The 14889-nt window shown below is 38.4% G+C and overlaps 2 protein-coding genes across 4 annotated transcripts in view; both read right to left on the bottom strand.

Moving 5' to 3' along the window:
* The window catches only part of ATP2B1 (ATPase plasma membrane Ca2+ transporting 1), a 131772-nt gene that overhangs the window by 78037 nt on the left and 38846 nt on the right, over positions 1-14889 (bottom strand). The window lies entirely within an intron of this gene.
* Positions 12544-14889, bottom strand: part of LOC138842842 (transmembrane protein 121B-like) — a 42165-nt gene continuing 39819 nt past the window's right edge. The window contains exons 2-3 of the mRNA XM_070046474.1: positions 13805-13909; positions 12544-12617 (exon numbers count right to left, since the gene is read on the bottom strand). Coding sequence (XP_069902575.1) covers positions 13891-13909 — 19 coding nt within the window. The 3' untranslated portion in view covers positions 12544-12617; positions 13805-13890. The remainder of the gene's footprint in view (positions 12618-13804; positions 13910-14889) is intronic.

Raw genomic sequence — 14889 nt, 5'->3', positions numbered from 1 at the left:
TCTAGATCATCTATAGCCTCTCCTCCTATTTTCCTCTCTGCCAACTCTTCACTCTTTTACTCACCTAACTAGTGAATTGACAAAAATGCCAAAGACAACTAACAAAAAAGTTTTGCTTTTCATTTGTTAGCTACAACATGACAATCAAGAGACATGCTATTTGGGATTGAGGTACAACACAGTAGAACATCTACTTTGCTTCTCATCGTTCACTAAAAGATTCTGACCTTCCATTTGAAAAGTTAAGGAAGAAATGTTAAGTGGAAGCGCAGGCTCCACAAGAGGGGGATTTTAAGGAAAACACATACCTAATCTACATAGGCCTACATAATTTATCCCAGAATCCCGAGATGACATCTCTGACCCAACCACTACTGATCTTTGAGGGAATACATAAAAAGACAGAGGTGGTTTAAGACTAGAGTGGGGCAAAAATAGTTACAGTCTTCAAAAAGAAGAATAAGATGGATTCCAACCGACATATAAGCTTTACTGTGAATGGGCAGGCCCCCAAAAGAAAATAAAAGGATGACTATGAGGTCTTAGTACTGAGTGAAGCTCATAAAGAGACAGTTTTGTTAATATTACAATTCAATCCCTTCTTTCACAAGGTCACTTGACTTACAGATTGTGGAATGGTTGTATAGATATTATTTATACTCAACAATGATAACAACAACAAAAATATCACACATTAGAAAAACTACAAGAAATATAGTGGCAGAGTTAAGTAAATTTGGAGATGAAATATGGAGTTGGATGAAATATGGAGCTCTAAAAATCATTATTAGGGATTTCCCTGGTGGCGCAGTAGTTAAGAATCCGCCTACCAATGCAGGGGACACGGGTTCAAGCCTTGGTCCAGGATGATCTCACATGTCACGGAGCAACTAAGCCCGTGCTCCACAACTACTGAGCCTGCGCTCTACAGCCCACAAGCCACAACTACTGAGACCGCGTGCCTCAACTACTGAAGCCTGTGCACCTAGAGCCCGTGCTCTGCAACAAGAGAAGCCACCACAATGAGAAGCCCGTGCACCGCAATGAAGAGAAGCCCCCACTCGCCGCAACTAGAGAAAGCCCGCGTGTAGCAATGAAGACCCGATGCAGCCAAAAATAAATAAATAAATTTTAAAAATAAAATGATTATTAATATTACATAGTAACACAAGATTTCTGCAGGCAAGAAAATATATGCTACTATAACTAAGTGTATTAGAATAAGAGGAACACCTGAAAGGTGTTTTTAAATGCATTACTGGGTTCCTAATTCCTGACTGTTCTAAACTTTTCAGTGATGTGAAAATATAGAAGTTATATTTCTCCAATCTGTAGATGACTTGAAGCTAGGTAAGTCAGCAAGTACGTTAGATGAAAGAATCGGAATCGGAGACAGGTGGGAATGGGAAGCTAACTTTAATTGGTACAAAAGTATGGTCTTCTACATTTAATTCCAAAAACATAACTGTACAAACACGACATACAAGAAATACAACAGTATATATTCAAAGACAAAGATTCAGTTTACTCAAAGCTCTGAATGCCTTAGCTTGATGTTGATTAATGTAAGTGCTTTCCCCTCCCACTCCCAAGCTGTCTTAGGCAGCAATGACAGGAGTGTAACAACTAACAAAGGGAGTTTAATAGACCGATTCTACTTTGCCTTGCACAAACACATCTAAATGTTACAGGATCATCTGTAAAACACAGACATAATAACAAATAACACACTTCCCTAAATGTATGAATATATGTAAAACAGTGTGAAATTAGCCTGACACACAGTAAATCGTAAATACATGTTAGCTATTTTTACTATATTTCTAAACCTAGAGGAAAAGAGAATCCTTAGATAACAGTCTAATATAAGTGAAGCTCTGCTATACAGATAAAGCATTGATGACTGAATACATCAAAAAGACTGGTGAACAAAAGAGAGGCACCAACTTTTATTTGTATTATAGACAACAGGCCTACCAGATTTCACATTCCTCAGGTCTGAATTACCATGAGAAACATAGTATAAAAAATAATAAACAGAATGTTGAAGATGTCAGAAAATCAGTCCACTGAAGTAGTGGAAGAAATTCAGTCTAGGGGATCAATATTTCATGATAGCTATTTTCAAACATTTGAAATTTAAAAAAAATTTCATTGAAGTATTGTTGATTTATAGTGTTGTATTAATTTCTGCTGTATAGCAAAATGATTCAGTTATACATATATTCTTTTTCATATTCGTTCCCATTATGGTTTATCACAGGATACTGAATATAGTTCCCTGTCCTATACAGTAGGACCTTGTTGTTTACCCGTACTATACATAATAGTTTGCATCTGCTAATCCCAAACTTCCCATCCTTCCCTCCCCCACCCGCCTCCCCCCTGGCAACCACAAGCCTGTTTGCTATGTCTGTGAGTCTGTCTGTTTCATAGATACGTTCATTTGTGTTGCATTTTAGATGCCACATATAAGTGATAGCATAAAACATTTGAAATTTTAGTGTAGAATAGTGACTAGATATATTCTGTGGAGTAGTGGAGGGCACAACTAGAATGAAATGAAAGAAAGTTACGGAGAGGTAGATCTTTGGCTGAGGCAGAACTTAGTTACAAGGTATCTCAAACTGGAATGGATCTATAACAGTTAATTTTATGTCAACTTGACTAGATCACAAGATGCTCAGATATTTGGCTAAACATTATTTCTGGGTGTGCTTACAGGGGTGTTTCTGGATGAGATTAGCATTTGAATGGGTAGACTAAGTAAAGCAGATTGCCCTTCACAATGTGGGTGGGCATCATCAAATCCAATGAGGGCCCAAATAAAACATAGTGAAGAAATGGTAAGTCGTACCCACCCCTCCCTGCCTAACTGTCCAGTCTTCCCCTGCCCTCAGACTGGGAATTACCCACTGACTTCCCTGGTTCTCTGGACTTCAGACTGATCTAAAACACCAGCTTTCCTGGGTCTTTAGTTTGTAGATGGCAGACAGTGGGACTTCTCAGTCTCTGTAACTGCCTGAGCAAATTCCTCATAATATATCACTATATGGATAGATTTCTTATTGGTTCTTTTTCCCTGGAGAACCCTGACCAATAAAGGGTCCCTCGGTCATTTAGACTCCCTACGCTTGGAGTTGATAGAGCTATACTAAAAGAATGTATGGAAGAGAGTTCAATACTTGAAGACAGCCCATGCCCTTTTGGTGATGACTCTAGTCTTTAAAAATCCATTCCTGATTCAAAAGGTAACACCATAAGTCCTGATGCAATAAGCATGCTTTATACATGTACACAACTTCCTGTCCAGCACTCCATTCCCCATTGATCTTAAACTGTTCAGCTTTTAAAAAATCAAGATTCCTTTTAGGGAAGATTACTTCAAAGAGAACATACCCCAGACAAGAAAACTTATTCTTTTTTTCTTTTAATATAGTGTATGAAACATACCATCTAATTTGAAGATCTGTTAATTGTGTTCATAAGCTTAGGAAAGACGTTTGATTAATTTCAACCCTGAATTTACACAAACTGGTTATAAATCAAAAGTAATTTATCTGTTAGAAACCAATCCTTTTATTTAAACTTTCATTAATCTCTTAAAGTGTCCTTTGAGTCAACTAAAGATTCCTAAGTAATCTTGACTTTTTTCAAATCACTCCCAATTTGGGATGAAATTTCAAAACCAGCAGAAAAAGTTATAGTCCTAAACCTTACTCTTTAATTTTCTAATGTTTAGAGATTCAGTAACTACTTCAGTACATTAAGTTACTTCTGATTTCATACATTCTTTCCCAAGAAAATTCAAACAGTTCTCTTAAGGTAAAATAAAATATCTTCAAATTTTCATTCATATATTGAAATAATTTAACTGTTAAGTCAAATTTCTATTTACTAGGCCTATTACATGTCTCAGTAAATGTTTAAAAATAAAAAAATAGTATTTACAAAGGTTCTTAGTCCATGACTGGTTCTATGGGAACACAAATTATGGATCTGGGGTTTGGGGGGAAAATCCTCTAAAGATAAAGACAGCTTATTTTCATTCACTTAGAAAAACTGTAAAAGTTTCTAAATCAAAGTAAAATACCAACAATATACAAATTTTAAAAAGCCAGCATTCTGCTGAAAAATGATTACAAAGGAAAAAAATCATAGACTTTTAACAGCTGAAAGGGATGTTGAAGATCAAATCCAATTGTTCATTTTACACCAGTTGAAACCAAACACTCATCATCAGCTACTTCCAAAAAGAATAAAAGAGAGCAAGCATTAAATGCTCACAAAAATCATTAAAAAGAAGAGTAAGAGATCAAAATTTAAATCATGGGATAAATCGTAACAACATACAGGTTTTAAGGAGGCTACTAAGGGGAAATAACTGGCATTGTACTTCGAAATGGGTGCTGACACCCTAGCTATTAGACACACCATTTGATTGACAAAGGGTAAAAGTTTTTGACTGCAGCCTTTCAAAAAAGAACACTCACAAAACCTCCGTTTTCTTAGCTTTTTTTTTTAAACATAAAAATTAATTCAAATTCCTCTGTAGACAAGTAGCTGTGAGAAGAGGGATAACATCTTTATAGCTGTTTCTCACTGTAGCTGCTATCGGCATGTTACTGACAGTGAGCACCAGCTCATAAATTAAGAAATCCAGCCCCACCAGATACTAGCAGTAACTCTCAGTCAGTGAAAAACCTGAAACTCGCCACCTTAAATGTTCCCTGAGGGAGTCTGGACTGTAAAACTATGCCTAAATTTAGGCCTGTTATACTGAACATTTATTTAAAGACAAAAAACATGCCTTATTTATCTCTGATCTTCATATCTTAAGCAAGAGGTACTATGCTCTTTCAACTCCCTTACAGTCACCCTCTGCAGGAAAAAAAATCTTATACCTAACTCATACCCTAAAATTTAGTCTTTAAAATATTAAAGCAATTTTAATAAGAAATGACAAAAATGTAATGTAAATTACTGAATATATAAGTACTAGCATGTAATATTTGACTGTAATGGAGGAAAGAGCAGATGGTCTAATATCATACATATCAAAGAGTAGACACCTCAAGATCGTGAGTGGTGGGAAGTTTCTTTTACCAAATTTTGTTATATTCAAATTATTCCATTAAAACACTCTGAAGAACCAAGGGATTACTTAATTTTAATGTTACTCTGAACTTGCATTAATCAAGTTTTAAGGGGCTTAAAGAAAACATACACGCTTGGCTTGCATAAAAGAGCATATAAAGCTTGTTTAGAAAAGTAATTTACATCAGGTGAGTAAAGAACGATACATCTACATAAGATTAAATTCACCAAACAGGATTTGTTTCATAGAACGGTTAAGCAGGAAAATAAGCACAGACTACAACACCTGATTTATTAGTCTCAAAAAAATTCATGAATACCATGGCTGTGTCTGTGTTGGCAAAAATTACTCCCACTCCCCTCAGTAAGTTACTTATCCACTAGATTCTTTCAGAGACAAAGTACAATACTTTCAAGGGCAAGTTACAGATGCTGCCAGTGATAAATTCAGAATGACCACTTTAGCAAATCTCTCAGGGTGGGAAGCAAGTAGATTAGAATAATGGAGGAACTAACTTGTTCTTCTATTACAGCTTTTTGTTTTTTTAACATCTTTATTGGAGTATAATTGCTTTACAGTGTTGTGTTAGTTGCTGCTGTATAACAAAGTGAATCAGCTATACGTATACATATATCCCCATATCTCCTCCCTCTTGTGTCTCCCTCCCACCCTCCCTATCCCACCCCTCTAGGTGGTTGCAAAGCACCAGGCTGATCTCCCTGTGCTATGCGGCTGCTTCCCACTAGTTATTTTACATTTGGTAGTATTTATAAGTCCATGCCACACTCTCACTTCATCCCAGCTTACCCTTCCCCTCTCCCCGTGTCCTCAAGTCCATTCTATACGTCTGTGTCTTTATTCCTGTCCTGCCCCTAGGTTCATCAGAACCATTTTTTTTTTTTTAGATTCCATATATATGTGTTAGCATACGGTACTTGTTTTTCTCTTTCTGACTTACTTCACTCTGCATGAAATTCTAGGTCCATCCACCTAACTACAAATAATTCAATTTCGTTAACAGACAGCTGCAATGATCTGTTTACCTCTCTGTCTTCCCCAATGAACTGTGAACTCAAGGCAGGATTTGTGCCATTTATTTTTAACCCCAGCACTGTGAGGAATATAGTAGGTGCTCAATGTTTATTGAATGGAAACATTCCTGTTTGAACCTTAGCTAAAAATCAATTTGAAAAACAGGTTTTACATTAGTAATCAATGACAATTCAAACAGCAGAGCAAAACATAACTCCTAATGCTATGTTTAAAATAATATGCTAGGTGTTTAGTTTGTTAAGAGAAAGTCATAGCCTTCAAGGAGTTTTCAAACCACTTTGGTATGCAAATATACAAACTTTCCTTTAAATTCTTTCAGACAATGTTAAGTTAAAGGTAATTCAGATTTCCAAATAAATTATATAATGACTGCAACATGGCAGTGGTTCTTAACTGGGTCCTAGACTCTCAAGGCTACGCAAAGCAACAATGCTGAGTTTCAATACTTCATAAAGCCTAGAATAAATGATATATTTATATGAGACATAATTTGTTAGGATTACTCATGTTAACTTAAAATTATGCCAAATCAATATGGTAATAAAGTTAGCAATAAGATCTAAAGAATTAAGATATAAAAATCTTACCTGTAAAGGCAGATTGGTAAGAAAATCCTCCATCCCACATCTAGCTATCACCCTCTCTTAAATTTGCCATTTCTATTTTATCTCCTACTCACAGATCACCCCATTTCAAACCAGCGGCTTCTGGGCTGCACCAAAACTACTCTTCAAGGTGACCACTGACCTCTCTTGTTCCTAAATCTAAAGACACAGCTAGTCCCTCTTATCTGACCTACTGGCAACCTTTGCTACTGTTAATCACTACCTCACTCTTGAAATGTACTGTTGCCTCAATTTCTCTGATGTTGACTCTTGTTCCCACCACAGTGCCACCTCTGGTTGCTTGTTCTCATTTTTCACTGCTTCTTCATCTTGAAATTGTCAAGGGAGTCAGTGGAGAGGGATTGGGTGGCACTGTAATCCTGACCATAACTGTTTCCATCTGTTTTTAGTTAGTGAGCATGAGATCAGTTTATTTGCATGTGCATTTACAAGGTTCATTTTTTTTTGTTTCTCTCCTATCTCATAATTTCACTATTCAATTAAAATGATGAAACCACACGATAGCAGTCTGGCTTAGTAAAAGTGTGAAAAAAAACACCCAGTTTCCTTATCCTAGCCCCCAGGACAGCTCCTTTTCCCCCACAGTCTTTAGTTTATAAAGAAATATGCCAGCCCAAAGCAGAACAGTTTCTTTACTGTTCTGGTGATTCAGAAACTGGTGATTCATCCCCCTCCCTGGGGCTGTAAGACAATTACTCTTCTGATAACTGTCATTTCCAGCACAGATTATTTGTTTATGCCAGAGTACTTAATAAGCATAAAATATGATAAAATTTTAATGTGAATGATCTCAAACACAGATTACTTGAAGTTCACTATAGACATTTTTGCTTTATGGTCAAATCAGTTGGACTCATCTTGTTCCCAACACTGATGATGCCCGTGTCTCTGGAAAGGTTGTCCTAACTAGGAATGACTGGTTCTCAAACCTCAGTCTGCATGAGAATCACTTGAAGGGCTCTTTAATACACAGACTGCTGGTGATCTCTGATCCCCAGCAATTCAGTAGATGCAGGGCAGGACGCAAGAATTTACATTTCGAAAAACTTCTCAGGTGACGGTGATAACTGATGCTGCTGGTCTGGAGAACCACTATTATAGATAATAAGTATGCCCTGAAATCTGACTAAGGAACAAACTGTTGGATTATCACCTTAATCCAAAATTTCCCAACAACAATATAAGCAAATTACTCATGGTTCTTTGTTATGCTATTCTTAATTTGCATGAATAACTGAAAGCACACCATATTCTAAAAACACGCTGTTACTTTGCTTTTATTTTTAATACCAAGTATATTGATGTATTATACAAATACTGCAAATAATTTCCTTCATTCAAAGAAACGTGAAGACACATTGCTTTATTTTGAACATATGTAAAGTTAAACACCTAAAAATCTTAAATTTTAACAAATTTAACAGAGAACTACAATTCAGATATCTACCTTTCTCCTGCTCTCTCCCAGAAATAAACTGTCCTTTGTTTTCTCCTGTCCTATTGTTCTATTTAGGCGTTTTAAGAACTTTCATCCTAACAATAATCGTTTCCATGCGCAAGAAAGGCCTTTGAAAAGCTCAGAAGTAATTTTATATAATCCAGTGCTGCTTACCAACAAATATAAGAACATATTCTATCTACAGTTAAATATGAGAACGAAATGTTCTCTCATTTTCTAGTCTCACTGGTTTTGAGAATTTCAGCTATAGTCAAGAAAGATTTCTAAATTAAAACAGTGTTTTTTTCCTTCTGTTCAGGAGCTAGAAGGCAATATGAACACTTGAATGTCACACCAGCTGCTCTATCAGCCTACTCAATTCTTAAGAGCTTCTATCCTGTCAGTTCACAAGAACCTACACTTAAATGCTTAAGGAAACAGGATGCTCATTATGTCACTGAACAAGCTCACAAAAATAAAGTTGGCAATATTTAGAGAAGCATAACTCTTATCTATAAATTTAACATGAGCTTTCTGTCTTCTTAATTAAAAACTCTAGATTTCAAGGATTATTTATTCCAATATTTAAACAACTGAAGGAACACAGAACTAAGGGCAGAAGACCCTTTTCCATTCCTTTATCTCCTTTTTCTTTATACCGTTTGATTAGTTGATGGTCTTTTGCAATTTCCAGCCATGGTTACTAAAGAACAGCCCAGTAAATCAATACTCACTTTTGCAACACATTCAAAAAATCTGGCTGAAAAACAAGGTAAGCTATATTTTAAGAGGATGTTAGGCAAGAACCTGATTTACAGTTAACTCACCAAAGGGCAAAGAATATGGACATTAGAGGATGTGTTGAGCCATAACCACTCGATCACATCATGTTGATGATCCTTCAAACTCTCTGGTTTCACACAGTTCCTGACCTTCATTCCAAGACTTTGATTTGTACTCTGTGACTGCTATTCAAGGGTAGAGCTACACATTAACAGTCATTATCACCTGGCATTGTTCTATTTTCAAGACTTCCTCTCTGGTGCAACTTCTATTTCTCTTCACCTATAAGGAATCTTGTATATATATCCTGACCTCCAGGCTCAAAGGCAGTCAAGACCCTTTCTGATCATACTTGCCTCCCTAAGAAAGCTACTTCGCAATGGTCAGAGACTCCAGTTTTGCTCTTCCGTCTTCCCTTGCTCTTTTATTCTCATACTACACTCATCTGGTTAATTAGCTACCCTTGAAGAGACATACCATCTGGCTGAGCGATGCCAGTTAAAATTTTAAGTTCCATTAGAAACTTGTTTTTCTCAGTAACATATGATCCACTGACACATCTCTAACTTCCTAGCATGTTCCTTTTTCTATTTGGAGTCTCCTAAATTACTCCAACTCTTGCCTCTCCAGGCTACTCAAGTCTACTCCAAGACCATACTTCCTTATTTCCTTGACAGCCACTGCAAGCCATGGCCACTACTTTGTACTGGTTCCTTCAACTTCAATATTCAGATACATTCGACCCCATAAAAGACCATTCTCTCCTCCTCCCACCCAAAACAGTCGTCTCCTGGATTTTGTTAGGCAAACAAGATACCCTTTTTTCCCTTCCTTTTACCACCTCTTATACGGTCTATCCTCAATGCTTCTTCCTGATCACCTGCTCTCACCTTGATCCATCCTCCCACTCCCGGGTTGGCTGCTTGTGGTGATTAATAATCTCAGGCTTCTTCTCAGTCCTCAGCCTCCTATATATTTTGTGTCATTTGACAGTACTCCTCCCTCCTATCCATTGTATTTCTTACTTAGTTCTCCCAAGTCTCTAAGCAATACGCCTCAGCCCACATATTTCCTGGCTTTTTAAATCTTTACCATACCCTAAATGAGGTTATCACCCAGGGATCTATCCACAGGCCTCTGAGCAGCTGATATCACATCATGACCTATATCTAAGGACCTGATCAAGCTCCAGGCCAATGTTTTCAACTGTTAACAGACATGAACATCTGAGTATCTTGCAGCAAATCTAACTCAATCACCAATATTATTACACTTATCTCCCCATATCTGTTGTTTTCTCTGAAGTTCCTATCAGTTCCAAACATATCTGAGTAAGCCCTACATCCAAGTCTCTTTCTTCAAGGAGTCTGCGGCCTAAATGAGGAAGAAAGACAAGTATACAAGCAAACACAATTAAGTGTTGTAGAGAGCATCAGGAAAGGTTGGGTGAGCACACAAAGCAACGAGTGTTAATGCGGATGTGGCTTTGAGAAAGGCTTCACTGTCTAGGACACACCTAGATTGAGGCAGGGTAGGGAGAGGTGATGAAAGGGCTGAAAACAGACGTGTGAGTGATAGTTTGACATACCTAAGCACAAGAGAATAAGGAGGCAGCACAGGAAAGAGATGATCCCATGATAAAAACACTATCTACTTATACCCTTGGAAGGTTTCTTAAAAGTTTATCTTCTCTTCTTAAATACAACTTAAGCTTTCTGAGGGAGTAGCCACAACTTGTGTTCCTTTCATAGCTCTTACAGAGGCTAATAAATTGCTTAACTGTTCACTAGAATAAAAACGGGTAAGAGTCCATCTAAATTGTGGAAGATCAAAGCAATTAGAATCCTCAAGCTCCTCTCACAGACTATTTAAAAATCAGGCACACACATTAAAAACAAACAAACAACCCCACACCCCAAAACTTCAGGTTAATATTAATATAGTACTTGGGAGAAAACATGCAGATTTCAAAAGCTCCTGACTTCCTATTTCTTTATGATAATTTCTTAATACAAATGATTTATAAATCTTCTTATAAACTCTTATAAATCATCTTCCGAAACTAATGAGAGACTTGCATCACCCTTTGAAAAGGTCAGAACACTTTCACAGCACTTGCAAAAAGTAAAATGAAGGAACCAGGAAGGAGATCAAAAGGAAGGAGTACTTTTAAGATGGTGATAAGACACTGGGCAGCATCTAGCCTATAAGCATCTCCCCTCTGTAGAGGTCTTCAGTAGAAGAAATGTGGATATTGATGGCTTCAGCATGGTGCCATGTACCAAATCAGCACCACTCCTCTCATCATTTGTTTCAGTATCACTCTCAGGTTCCCCACCTTCTTTTTCTTTGGACAAGTTTCAAATAATCTCCTAGCGTCATTTTTCCTAATGAAAGCTGGCTTATTCCCTTTGCCTTTCTACTAACTTCTCCTTCAAGGAACAGTTAACATGCCCTCCCTTCTTCAACACCATGACATGGAATTACTGGTCTACTTCTCTCTGCTTCTGTAGTTTTTGAGCCACTATAACATTCAATATGTACTACAATTACTTGTGTACATGACTTTCTTCCTGATTAAAATGTAAGCTCTGAGGACAGGTTGGTCTTGCTCATTTCTGAATCTCCTAGTGACCACCTACAGCTACAACACCTTCCCACAAAAATGGCTCAATACAGGGTAATTGAACTGAACTGGAAAACATGTGGCAATGCATTGAAGATACTGGTCCTTTAAGTAAGGCCTGTCTCAGGTGCTGGCAAATGAAACTGTCAGTTCCAGAGAAGCAGAGATTATTTCAGCACTCAAGAGGATGCCTGGCCCACCAGGGAATCATGACTACAGTGATGGTAGGTCCACAACTTCTTAGATTTCATTTCAGCACTTTTCTGTACTTGCTGGGTGACCTTCGGCAATTTACCTGGTGTTTTAGCTTCCTCATTTGTGAAATGGGGATAACACCATTTACTTCATAATTCTGAAGAGGTTTTAATGAATTAATACATGAAATATCTTAGAAATCATCCCAATGTCTTAGAGCCTGGCACTTAATAGTAAGTACTTAATAAACCATAGCTATTTGTTATATTAGCGGTAACACATTTTTAGTTTCCAATAAACTGTCATGTGCAGTGAACACTGTATAATACTTAAGTCAGTCTACTGATATAGAAGGCACATAATACATACTCGTTAAGTAAGTGAAGACATCAAATTCAATATTTGAATGTGATGTCCTTATATATAATGACACCTAACAGCATTTAAGAATTAAAAAGCAAGAGGCCTGGATCACATCCAGAATTTTCTAACAGTTGATCTACAAACTAGATTGATCTACTTTAGAAAAGGATAGTCGAGTGACACCCCAGAGACAGAAAAAAGGTTTTCTTCCCACAATTAAAATTAGATGATTAATTGTTGAAGGTTCTTCAAAACTTAAAAATAATGATTAAGAAAACTAAACAGCGGGCTTCCCTGGTGGTGCAGTGGTTGGGAGTCTGCCTGCTGATGCAGGGGACAGGCGTTCATGCCCCGGTCCAAGAAGATCCCACATGCCGCGAGGCGGCTGGGCCTGTGAGCCATGGCTGCTGGGCCTGCGCGTCCGGAGCCTGTGCTCTGCAATGGGAGAGGCCACAGCAGTGAGAGGCCCGCGTACCGCAAAAAAAAAAAAAAAAAGAAAGAAAGAAAACTAAACAGCAACCTGGAAAACTCTTTGTGGCACAATATTCAGGGCGGAAATACAGAGCTATATCTATCCAACGATTATAACCATTTAGAATTCACATATTGTAAATGGACAAGAACCAGAAAACACTAGGGGAAATTAGCTAATTTGTCAGAGTAGCCTACAGATTATTTTCTTTCCTAAATCCTGTGGATGTTAGTTGAGCATTATAAAGGTGACGTATTTGCCTTCAATTATCAGACATTCTGACTTTGATCTATCAGCATTACATTGAAATTCTAGTGCAATGGAAGAATTTGCCAAATTTGGTACTGACCCACAGTATCCTTATGTGGCCTCTCCCATTGCGGAGCACAGGCTCCGGACGCGCAGGCTCAGCGGCCATGGCTCACGGGCCCAGCCGCTCCGCGGCATGTGGGATCCTCCCGGACCGGGGCACAAACCTGTGTCCCCTGCATCGGCAGGCGGACTCTCAACCACTGCGCCACTAGGGAAGCCCCGAAACTGTGAACATTTTAAAGTTAATGGCCATGATCTAGGATATCATACACAGAATGTACAATGAGCAGCAAACACTGATTTAATAGCTTAAATAGAAAATACACCATGTAAACTACCAGTCAAGGAATTACAAATAATCATTCATATGTTCAATGCTAGCCTGAGCAAGTAAGAGAGTAAATGTAAAGAGAAGAGGAAAAATAGTATACTAGGGCTTCCCTGGTGGCGCAGCAGTTAAGAATCCGCCTGCCAATGCAGGGACAGGGGTTCGAGCCCTGGTCTGGGAAGATCCCACACACCACGGGGCAACTAAGCACGTGCGCCACAACTACTGAGCCTGCGCTCTAGAGCCCGCAAGCCACAACTACTGAGCCCGTGTGCCACAACTACTGAAGCCCAAGCGCCTAGAACCCATGTTCCACAACAAAGAGAAGCCACCGCAATGAGAAGCCTGGGCACCACAAGAAAGAGCAGACCCCGCTCAACACAACCAGAGAAAGCCCGCGCGCAGCAACGAAGACCCAATGCAGCCAAAAATAATTAATTTTTTTAAAAAAAGGAAAAAGAAAAATAGTATACTACACAAAGGACACAAGCAGACATACAACAGACGAACCTTCTCAGAACCTGATCACAGGAAGAGAAGTATACGGGTACAGCTCTTTGCACTTAAAGGAAAGTCTTCTGAACTCATCAAGAGACTTAGCTTCTCTGGTACCACCTGGAAGGAATTAAATTTTAAAATCAGTATATTAGATTAAGCCATATGACACTGCCATTTTTCTATGTGAAAACCAGTAGAATATCAGCAATTTCATATGGTTCAACCTAATATAATCGATTGAGCAGAGTATCCACATCAAGCATACTAAAAAGATTAAAATGGATCCCAGTCCTCAAGATCAGACATTAGCTAGACTGAATGAGTTCATTCAACTTAACTGGGGCGGGGGGGCATTTAACAATCAGAAATGGCTGGTCAACCATGAAAGAACAGGCAGAAGACAGCTGTTGGAACAGCAAAAGAAAACGTGGCCTTTCTCATTCAAGCAGTGTTTAGCAGAGCATTCTAAGCCACGATGAGGTTCCAGTAGTATTTGTATCCTAACTGGGAAGAACTATAACACTGATGGGATACCTGTTCCAGGTACTGTGCTAAACAATACCCAGTATACTCTACCTAATCCTTCCAACACCCTGTGAACAAGGTATTGTACTATTATTACCCCAACTGCCAGATGAGGTAACTGGTGTTTGAGAGGGTAAGAAAAGCCTGACTCCATTACACATTCCAAACCTTATACCACTTGTTCTGCTGACATACCAAGCAACCTTCTAATTATAATATGGCATCTCATGTGGCAAAATCTACGGGGAAGAGAATGTGTTAGCCAGGACTTGAGAATCTGTTTCCCAAGGCAGTTACTTTTTTTTTTCCACTGTAAATTAATAAACTGACATTCTGATTTTTATATCAATCTCATGAGGCTTTGATAATTACAGTCTGATCCAAAAAATCGATTATTAGAGTGTAGATGAACTGAGTTTCAGAGCCTGCAAGTCTCAGAATCTTTATCATGGTAAACCTACTAAGGGAGGGCTTCCCTGGTGGCACAGTGGTTGAGGGCCCGCCTGCCAATGCAGGGGACACAGGTTTGTGCCCCGGTCCGGGAAGATCCCACATGCCACGGAGTGGCTGGG

Source organism: Globicephala melas, chromosome 10 (assembly GCF_963455315.2).
Source record: "Globicephala melas chromosome 10, mGloMel1.2, whole genome shotgun sequence".
NCBI lineage: Eukaryota > Metazoa > Chordata > Mammalia > Artiodactyla > Delphinidae > Globicephala > Globicephala melas.
Note: the sequence above shows the minus strand (reverse complement) of the source record. Positions and strands in the feature narration are given on the sequence as shown.